Genomic DNA, 10,185 nt, shown 5'->3' on the forward strand with positions numbered 1-10,185 from the left:
GTATCCCTTCCGGTTTATGTACAGTGAGGCCTGGTGGTCTGGGGCACAGATGGGGATGTGTGTCCTGTCGATTACTCCCCTTGCAGTTGGGGAAGCCCAGTGCGCCAAAGCCCTCAATGACTGTGTCCAAATCAGTGAGATGGATGACTCTACAGGGTAGCACTCTATTGATGGCCTTGACCATCTGCAGAGGGACACACAAAACCGAGAGTCACTGGGGTGCCAGGGTGTCTGACAATGCTCCTACCCCACCACTGCCCCACACTCCCTCCCCAGGAGCAATGCCCTCCTTTTCCCTGGGGCAGACCATCACCTCCTTACCCCCCTCCCACCAAGGCACAGTGGCTGGAGACTGCCATACCTGCATGAGCACTGCTCCATCAGTGGATCTCCCCACACCAAACTGGTTCCCCATGGATCGGTAGCTATCCAGTATGGAGAGCTTCCAGAGGGCGATGGCCACACGCTTCTGGAGGGGAATGGCAAGCCTCATGTGCATTTCCTGTTGCTGCAGAGCAATGGAGAGCCACTCACAGAGCTTGAGGAAGGTGTCCTTCATTCTGAAGTTCTGGGTACATTGTTGGTCTCCTCAGCACTCCAGGATGATGTGGTCCCACCAGTTGCTGCTGGTGTCCAGACGCCAGATGCGGTGGGGCACACTGATGTCCAGGCACTGCTGTTGCTCCTCCTCGTCCCGCAGGAGGGTCAAGAAGAGGGCCTGGGGGTTGGGCTGCAGCAGATGCTGTGAGGCAGACTCTAGCCATTGCTGTTAGGCTTGCAGAAAGACATCCAAAATGAGCACCAGAGTGCCAGGGACAGCTCTGGCTCCATCGCGCAGAGTACTGTGGTGTTCCGAGTCAGGGCAACCAAAACAGAAAGAGACAACAATGCTTTGCTGTCCCTCAGCGAGGTAGGCAAGCAAACAGGGAAAGCTGAGAACCGGCTGTCCAGGGGGGTCCCTTTAAGCACAAGTCTCAGCCTCAGGCAGCTATTTCAAAATAAGATATTTCAAAATAACGCTGTTGTGTAGACGTACCCACAGAGGCCGTGTCCACACTCAGGGGTTCTTTCGAAAAAAGTAGCCTTTTTTCGAAAGAACTTCCCCTGCGTCCAGACTCAAGCCGCGTTCTTTCGAAATTAAATCGAAAGAACGCGGCTTTTCTTTCGACGGCGGTAAACCTCGTTTCACGAGGAAGAACGTCTTTTTCGAGGGAGATCCGTCGAAAGAACGTGAGTCTGGACGGGGGGAGCCCTTTCTTTCGAAATTATTGGCCTCCAGGAACAAGCCCTGGTGGACAATCTGGGCCATGGGTTGCACGTCTGTGGTTCCTGGCTGCAGCCATTTCTTAAAGGGACAGGCGCACCCTCACAGACACTTGTTGCAGACAAGGAGCCAGAGCACACGGCGACCTTGCTGCAGCATGTCACAGCCCCAAGAGCATCCTGGCCCTTCCTCTGAGCCTTCTGGGGACCCAGCCAAGGGCTCCAAGCGCCGGGCACCATCCTGGTCCGGCGCAGAGATCAAGAGCCTGCTGGAGCTGTGGGGAGAGGAGGAGGCCTTACAGGCCCTCAAAAGCCGGCGGCGAAACGCCAACATTTATGGCCGCATGGCTGAAGCCCTGGCCCAGAAGGGCCACTACCCCCGCACCCAGGACCAGGTGCGCTCCAAAGTGAAGGAGCTGTGGCAGGGCTACGCCAAAGCCAGGGAGGAGAGCTCCCGGTCTGGGGCAGCCCCCCACTACTGCCCCTACTACCCAGAGCTGGACCAGATCCTGGGTGGCAGTGCAGAAGCACGCACACCATGGAGGTTCGTGCAGTCCGGACTGGCAGACCCGGTGGTGGACGCTCCAGAGCGGGAGCTACAGCAGTCTGGAGACGGGGACATGGGCCCAGAGGAGGAGGACAGCGAGGAGACGGCAACCCTCACCCTGGAGCCAGTCACCCAGACCTCTGAGGCCTCCCAGGCGTCATCTGGCGCGGGAGAGGAAGCAGCAGGTGAGTACAGTGAGGTTGTGTCACACCCGGGGGCGGGGGAGGGGGAGGTAGGTGGGTGGGTGCACAGTGGGTGATGCACAAGGGAAACCTGTCATGCTCAGGCTGATGCCCAGGTCTCACACACACACACACACACACACACACACACACACACACACACACACACACACAGTGTGACCTTCAGGATGTCTGCTTCCCCTGTCTCAAGGGAGAGGGCATGCCCTTTTGGACAGCTGTTGCACACAGGACTGATTGTGATAGAAATGTAGCCGTGTTACTCTGATCTGAGGAAGTGGGTCTGGCCCTGGAAAGCTCATCCCCTAATAAACCATCCTGTTAGTATTGTAAGTGCTACAGAGTCCAGTTTATAGGACTGATTGTGTCTTCTTCTTTTCCTCCACAGCCGGACCAGCCGTGGAAGAGGGCCGCAGCACCCCAGCCCCACCTCCATCTCCATCTCCATCTCGGAGACATGGGAGCCGCAGACACAGGCGTGTCTACGCCAACATCCTCCGGCAGCACGTCGAGGCTGTGCAGGAGCAGAATGCCATCCTGCTACAGAGGGCGGAGGCAGAGGAGCGGTGGCGTGATCGGCTCATGAATGAGCTGGTCCTGCAGCGCACGGTGCTGTACGCCACCCTGAGGGAGGTCAGCGGCTTGCCTGCTGCTGTGCCTGGTCCTGCTCCTCCAGCACCCCATGACCCCACCCCACCAAACCCCCCTTCCACAACAGCAGCCCTTTCCCCCCTTGGACCTCCCTCTCCCCCAACCCCCCCAGCTCCCCAGCCCCTCTCTCCCCCTGGCCCTCCTCTCCCCCAGGCTTCCACGTTCCAAGAGCCCCCCAACAGCCAGCCAACCGACAGGTGCATCACCCAATCCCGTAGCCGGGGAGCACCCCAAACACGAGGCCCAGGCAGAAAAGGGAAATCTGCCAAGCCCCGTTCAACCTGATCCCCTTCCCCCCTCCAGGTTTCCAGTCCCCTTCCCCCCTCCAGGTTTCCAGTCCCCTTCCCCCCTCCAGGTTTCAATCACCCCCATCACCCCACTTATTAAGCACAAACAAAGGGTTAAAGACACTGTTTGTTTATTGTATATAGTTTGGCAACAAGAAAAATGAAAAAAAATTTTGTTATGTTTGCCACATTGTTTGATAATATGTACAAACTTATAAATAAGTAAAGAGAACATTTTATTTTGAAACACACCCTGGTGTAAGTGATGTGTCCAAACTGGGTCAGGAGATGGGTTGTGGAGGGAAGCTTCTATTGGGGGCCAGGGCCCAGTCCCCAGGCAGAAGCTCCTCAGTGCACTCAGTGGCCTCCACTGGAGAATTGCTCCCGGAGGGCCTCCCGGATGCCAACTGCAGACCGGTGAGCCTGGCGGATGGCAGCTGTCCGGGGCTGGGCAAAGAGCCTCTCCTGGGCATCAGCAGCTCTCCCCCACCCTGGTAGGAAGGCCTCCCCTTTCCTCTCCATGAGGTTATGGAGGACGCAACACGCGGCCACCACCTCGGGGATGTTGGTCTCCCCCATGTCGAGGCGTGTGAGCAAGCACCGGAATCTGCCCTTTAAACGGCCAAACGCACATTCCACCTGGTTGCGAGCCCGGTTAAGGCGAGCATTAAACTGCTCCTTGCTCGCATCCAGGTGGCCGGTGTAGGGCTTCATCAGCCACGGCATCAGGGGATAGGCGGCATCAGCCACTATGCACACCGGCATGTGCACATCCCCAACCGCAAACTGGCGATGGGGGAAAAATGTTCCTGCCTGAAGCCTCCGGTACAGGTACGAGTTTCTGAAGATGCGGGCATCGTGTGCCCGCCCTGACCACCCAACACAAATGTCCGAAAACTGTCCACGATGGTCGACCAGGGCCTGGAGGACCATAGAAAAGTAGCCCTTTCGATTGATGAATTGGGCTGCTCGATGGGGCGGTGCACGGATGGCAATGTGTGTCCCATCGAGCGCTCCTCCGCAATTGGGGAAGCCGAGGGCAGCAAAGCCGGCCATGACGCTGTCCAGATCCGGTAGACAGATGAGCCTGTTGAGCAGCTCCGAATTGATGGCCCTCACCACCTGCAGAACGAGACAGACAACAAAGTGTTAGAAGGGGTGCCTTATGTCTTAGGAGGAGAACCCACCGCCCACCTTCCTTCTCAAACAAACAGCCCGGGAATCCCCTCCTCAGAACCCCCCCCCACAATTCAGGGTGAGTGGAGGAGCTCCCTCCCACTCCCACTCCCACTCCCACTCCCACTCCCACTCCCACTCCACTTGGCCCTTCCTGACAGTCTCCCTTCCCCCCACCCCAAACTGTGACAATGACTTACCTCCATCAAGACGGCCCCGACAGTAGATCTCCCCACTCCAAATTGGTGTCCCACGGAGCGGTAGCTGTCGGGGGTTGCCAGCTTCCAGAGGGCAATGGCGACCCTCTTTTCCAGGGGGATGGCGGGCCGCAGGTGGGTGTCTTGCCGTTGCAGAGCAGGGGCGAGCCAGGTACACAGCTCCTGGAAAGTGGTCTTTCTCATGCGGAAGTTCCGTAGCCAGTCTTGGTCATCCCAGATCTCCATCACGAGCCGGTCCCACCAGTCAGAGCTGGTGTCAAACCTCCAAACACGCCTGTCCACGAAAAAGTTCGGAGGCAAGGGCAGTGTGGCTGCCGGACGGGGGAACCCCTCGTCCCTCTGGTCTGGGTCCAGCTCGGGAAGGAGCCTCATGATTGTCTCACGAAGATGCAGCAACAGCTGCAGTATGGCGGTGTGGGGCCATCGCCTGCCCAGGGGCAGCTCTGGCTCCATGCCAAAAATAAGGGTCTGCAAGCAGAAAAACCTCAAAAGAAAAAAGCTGCTGGGGTGTCCCAGGAAGCTGAGCACTCCAAAGCAGCACTGCAATGCCTTGCAAAATTCCTCAAGGGACAGCAAAGGCAGCTGCAGGAGCAGAGCAACGGGTGTTCAGGAGTGTCCCTCTCACCACGCGTCTCTGCAAAGGGCAGGCAGGCAGCACCCGGAAGGAAATGCTGCCCCCATGCCCTGGCAGAAGCAGTTCCGGGTGGCTTTCAATTTCGAAATAGCGGATCGATCTTTCGATCCGCGCATTGTAGTCTAGACGCGCTCTTTCGAAAGAGCCTCTTTCGAAAGATGCTTTCGAAAGAGGCTCTTTCGAAAGAAGCCTGCAGTCTAGACACAGCCAGAGACTTGGCTCTTTTGCAGTTTACACTTTAAGCTTTGGAATTCCCTGGTTCTGTCCCCAGTATGTTGGCAAGATGGCAGTGAGGTTTCACCTGGGATTCAGACTATGGTAAACCTCCATCTCTTGGGATAAGCTTAATTTGAACAGAGAAAGGTGTTACCAGATTTGCCCAATACTCTGGGGTATGCTCATTTATCAGGGTTACCCTTATGGGACTGGGGGAAGGTTAACAACTCTATCAGTGTGCGGTTGGTGCTTACTTGTGCTCTCATATGGAGCTGAATTCTCCCTGCTGCCAATTCCCCCTCCCACTGGAGCTCTCCTGCAGGAACTAGGTTCCTCAGGATGGGATTCTTGCCACCGTGGCAACACACACAGGCACTCACTCCCACTAATCAGAGCACGTCTGAGAGGACTGGGTACTCAGCACTCACAAGCTGACCCCCTCATATGTCCCTGGACTCAGCTGGCTGTGTTTCACAGCAATGCCACACTGCACCCTCATGTGCCTTTGGACTCCATGGGCGGATTAAACAGCACTTTAAGCTGCCATCCTCATAACCCCCCAGGTTCAGCACCCCCATCTCCACTTTCACACCACAGTCATTCACTGGTAAACCACACAATGAGCAAACCCCACAGGATTTGGGGCACTACAGGGATCTTTTGCTTGGGTACAAGAAGCGATGTTGCAGAACGAATGGGGAAGCCAAAACAACACCCCTCAAGGAAGAGTGAGCAAAAGAGAAAGAAAGAGAGAGAAGCAACCAGCTTAACAATGAAAGTGATTTATTTCTGAGTAGTGAATAGATATCAAAAAGTTACAATATTAAATCTAACAATTACAGTATTAAATCTAAATTGAAACTGATTACAAACATTAGGTAACCATATAACAGTTTACACAGGGCAGGGTCAGGAGGCTATGCTTAGAGAGATAGTTGATGAGAGAGAGAAAGAGAGAGAGACCTCACCACTCCACGGAGCTTGCACTGATCGGGATTCCCAGATGATGATGGTAGCCGGGGGTCCAAAGGGCAGGAGAAAAGCAGGACAGAGCCCCCAGCACGATCAGACAGGAGATGAAGAAGTCTCAATGGAACTGATGCAGTTTAAGTCCAGGTATCAGAGCAGTTTTCTTGGGGCAAGGATAGGAGTTTTTATAGGGATAGTTCAAAGAGAAAGAGGAGAGACAATAGAGGCTGATCACCCCTGATTATGGGTGATGTTCCTTGAATGAGCTCACAATGCAACTAGGCAGTTTCAGTATTTTAGATGTCAATAGGATTGTTACTAGAATTGGTCTGCTAGGGTATGTCTACACTAGAAAGTTAGTTCGAACTAACGGACGTTAGTTCGAACTAACTTTCCTATGCGCTACACTAGCGCTCCGCTAGTTCGAATTTGAATCGAACTAGCGGAGCGCTTAGTTCGAACTAGGTAAACCTCATTTTACGAGGACTAACGCCTAGTTCGAACTAGCTAGTTCGAACTAAGGGCTGTGTAGCCCTTTAGTTCGAACTAGTGGGAGGCTAAGGCTTCCCAGGTTTCCCTGGTGGCCACTCTGGCCAACACCAGGGAAACTCGTCTGCCCCCCTCCCGGCCCCGGAGCCCTTAAAGGGCCACGGGCTGGCTACTCACTTTGTGCCAGTTGCAAGGCTGCAAGCACCCGTGCCTGCACAGCCTGCACCTGCCACACTATGAGCCAGCCATCCGAGGGCTCCCAGCCCTCCACTGCTCCCCACGACCAGCCTGGCGGCTCCCGGGAGCCTGCCCGGGGGCGCAAAAGGCGGGCGCCCGCCTGGTCAAGTGCGGAGATCGTGGACCTCATCGAGGTTTGGGGGGAAGCCTCAAATGTCCACGATCTCCGCACTAGCCACCGGAACGCGGCCGTCTATGGACGCATGGCTGCCAGCCTGGCCGCCAGGGGCCACCAGCGCAGCCGGGAGCAGGTGCGCTGCAAGATTAAAGACTTGCGGCAGTCCTACTCCCGGGCCTGCCTGCCAGGGGCTGACCCGGAGGCCTGCCCCCACTTCCATGCCCTGGACCGCATCCTGGGGCCTCATGCCGTCCCTGCCCCCCGGGACGTGATTGACCCCGGGGCAGAGGGACCGCTCCTGGACACCGAGGAGGAGGAAGAGGGCTCTGAGAGCCAGGAGCCTGCTGCCAGCCTTCCCAGGACCCGGGACCCCCGAGGCACCCCACAGAGCCGCTCGCCTGCATCATCAGAGGCCGGGGAGGCATCCACCTGTGAGTACCCTCGTGTTCCCCTTATGTGTACGGGGGGCTGGGGCGAGAGGGAGCCCCGGGACCGTGCGCCTGGGCCTTGCCCACTACGGAGCAGCAGCTGGGGATCCTGCAGGGGCCCTGGCCTTGCAGAGGGGAGCTGGGTTTCACACACCTGGGCCCCTGGGGTAATTGACCGCTGGTCTTCTTGCACCACAGCTGCAGCACCGGGGACTGCAGGGCGCACCACCCCGCCTGCAGCAGCCGCCCGCGCCCGGGCAAGCAGGACAGCCAGGAACCAGGAGGACTACCAGAGGCGGCATCTCCGGTTCCTGGACCGACAGCTCCGTCTCCAGGACCACTGGGTCCAGGAGGACCTCAGGCTGCGCCAGAGGAGTCTGGAGGCCCTGGAGGAGCAGGGCCGTGCCCTGCGAGGCCACCTCCAGAGCCTGCTAGACCGCTTTCCATTTCCTCCTCCCCCTGCTCCCCCTCTTGCTCCCCCTCTTGCTCCCCCTGCTCCCCCTCTTGCTCCCCCTCTTGCTCCCCCTGCTCCCCCTCTTGCTCCCCCTCTTGCTCCCCCTGCTCCTCCTGCTCCTCCTGCTTCCGCTCCTGCTTCCTCCACACCCCCTGTCCTCTCTGCCCCCCCCTCCACAACCATTCCCCACCGACGCCCCCGGACCCGCAGTGTGGCGAGACGGGAGAGGCACCCAGACTCCCACCCCTGAGCTTTCCTTTCCCTTCCTCCCTTCCCTCCCCTCCCCTTCCAGCTCCCTCGTCCCAGGTTTCCCCCTCCCTTCTCCCACCTTCATTCCTCCCTCCCCCACCCCAGTTCTCTGAAATAAACAGACGTTTTTGTTGGAAAAACAGGTGTCTTTATTTGACAGTAGGTAGGGAGGGGAAAGGGGAAGGGGGGGGTAGGGTGGAAGAAGGCCCCGGTGGGGCATGCAGGGAGAGGTCAGTCCTCCTCCTCCTCCACCTGGAAGCTCTCCCGCAGGGCTTCCCGGATCCGGATGGCCCCCCGCTGGGCTTCCCGGACGGCGGCGGTGCGGGGCTGACCGTAGTGTCCAGCCATGCGGTCAGCCTCAGCCATCCAGGCTGGCAAGAAAGCCTCCCCCTTCCGCTCACACAAATTGTGGAGCACACAACATGCCGCCACCACGGGAGGGATGTTGTGCTCGGCCAGGTCCAGACGGGTGAGGAGGCATCGAAAGCGGGCTTTCAGTCGCCCGAAGGCCCCCTCCACCACGATGCGGGCCCTGCTCAGCCTGTTATTGAAGGCCTGGTGGGAGGGATTGAGGTGTCCCGTGTAGGGCTTCATGAGCCAGGGCTGCAGTGGGTAGGCGGCATCCCCCACCAGGCAGACGGGCATGTCCACGTCCCCGACCCTGATGTGGCGGTCGGGGAAGAAGGTCCCGTCCTGCAGCCGCTGGCACACGGAGGAGTTCCGGTACACCCGGGCGTCGTGTGCTTTGCCGGACCAGCCCACATTTATGTCCGTCAACTGTCCCCGGTGGTCACATACGGCCTGCAGGATGACGGAGAAGTACCCCTTGCGGTTCACGTACCGGGACGCCTGGTGTTCCGGGGCACGGATGGGGATGTGCGTCCCGTCGATGGCCCCCCCGCAGTTGGGGAAGCCGAGGGCGCCGAATCCCCGGATGACGGCATCCGGGTTGGCGAGGCGGACCACCCTGCGGAGCAGCACCCGGTTGATGGCCTTGACCACCTGCGGAGAGAGACACAGCAAAGCGTCAATCAGTGGGGCGCCCGGGTGGCTGGGAGCGTGCGTGCCCTGGCAGTGCCCCGCGCCCCACTCCCGGAAGCAACCCCCCTGGCGGCGTGTAGTACGGCCGGGACAGCCCGACCCCTCCGGTGCGGGGCGCTTTCGCCTCCTCCCGCCCCCCCCTTTGTCCCTGGGGCGGCCCATCCCCTCCTCGCAGCCCCCCTCCCCCCCGGCTCGGTGGCCGACGAGCGCCGTACCTGCATGAGCACTGCTCCGACAGTGGATCTCCCCACGCCGAACTGGTTCCCGACGGATCGGTAGCTGTCCGGCGTGGAGAGCTTCCAGAGGGCGATGGCCACCCGCTTCTGGAGGGGGATGGCGGGCCTCATGCGAGTGTCCCTTCTTTGCAGGGCAGGGGCGAGCCACTCGCAGAGCTCCAGGAAGGTGTCCCTCCTCATCCTAAAGTTCTGGGTCCACTGTCGGTCGTCCCAGCGCTCCAGGACGATGCGGTCCCACCAGTCGCTGCTGGTGTCCAGACGCCAGATGCGGCGGGGCACGCCGGTGCCGGGGCGCCGCCGCGGCTCCTCCACGGCCCCCAGGGCGGCCAGGCGGAGAGGCAGGGGGCTGACGTTCCCCAGGTGGTGCCAGGCAGCCTCGAGCCATTGCTGGCAGGCTTGCAGCAGCAAGTCCAGAACGTGCACCAGAAGGTGCAGGGCGAGCCGTGGCTCCATGTTGCCACCTGCGGCGGCCCCCCCGAAGGGAAGCACCGACACAGACGGGCACAGAGACCGACGCTTTGCTGTCCCTCGGCGAGGTTGGCAAGCAAGCAGGAAAAGCTGAGAACCGGCTGTCCAGGGGGGGTCCCTTTAAGCACGAGCCTCAGATAGCCTCAGACAGCAGCCACACAAAGCAACTGCTGACCTGATGCCCTGCCAGAACCGGTTTCAGCTGCCCTTAAATGCCCCCCTGCGTCCAATCAGTGTGGACGCGCTAGTTCGAACTAGCAAAACGCTAGTTCGAACTAGTTTTTAGTTCTAGATGCGCTAGTTC

At 59.1% G+C, this 10,185-nt stretch overlaps 1 protein-coding gene across 1 annotated transcript; it reads left to right on the top strand.

Annotated features, from left to right (window-relative positions):
• Nucleotides 1-6,770: 6,770 nt before the first annotated feature.
• Nucleotides 6,771-8,317, top strand: LOC142819358 (uncharacterized). Its single transcript, XM_075905818.1, has 2 exons — nt 6,771-7,436; nt 7,632-8,317. Exons 1-2 carry the CDS (start codon nt 6,887-6,889, stop codon nt 8,135-8,137), a joined length of 1,056 nt encoding a protein of 351 aa, XP_075761933.1. The 5' UTR covers nt 6,771-6,886; the 3' UTR covers nt 8,138-8,317.
• The last annotated feature ends 1,868 nt before the right edge of the window (nt 8,318-10,185 follow it).

This window comes from Pelodiscus sinensis, chromosome 22 (genome assembly GCF_049634645.1).
Source record: "Pelodiscus sinensis isolate JC-2024 chromosome 22, ASM4963464v1, whole genome shotgun sequence".
In the NCBI taxonomy this organism is placed as follows: domain Eukaryota; kingdom Metazoa; phylum Chordata; order Testudines; family Trionychidae; genus Pelodiscus; species Pelodiscus sinensis.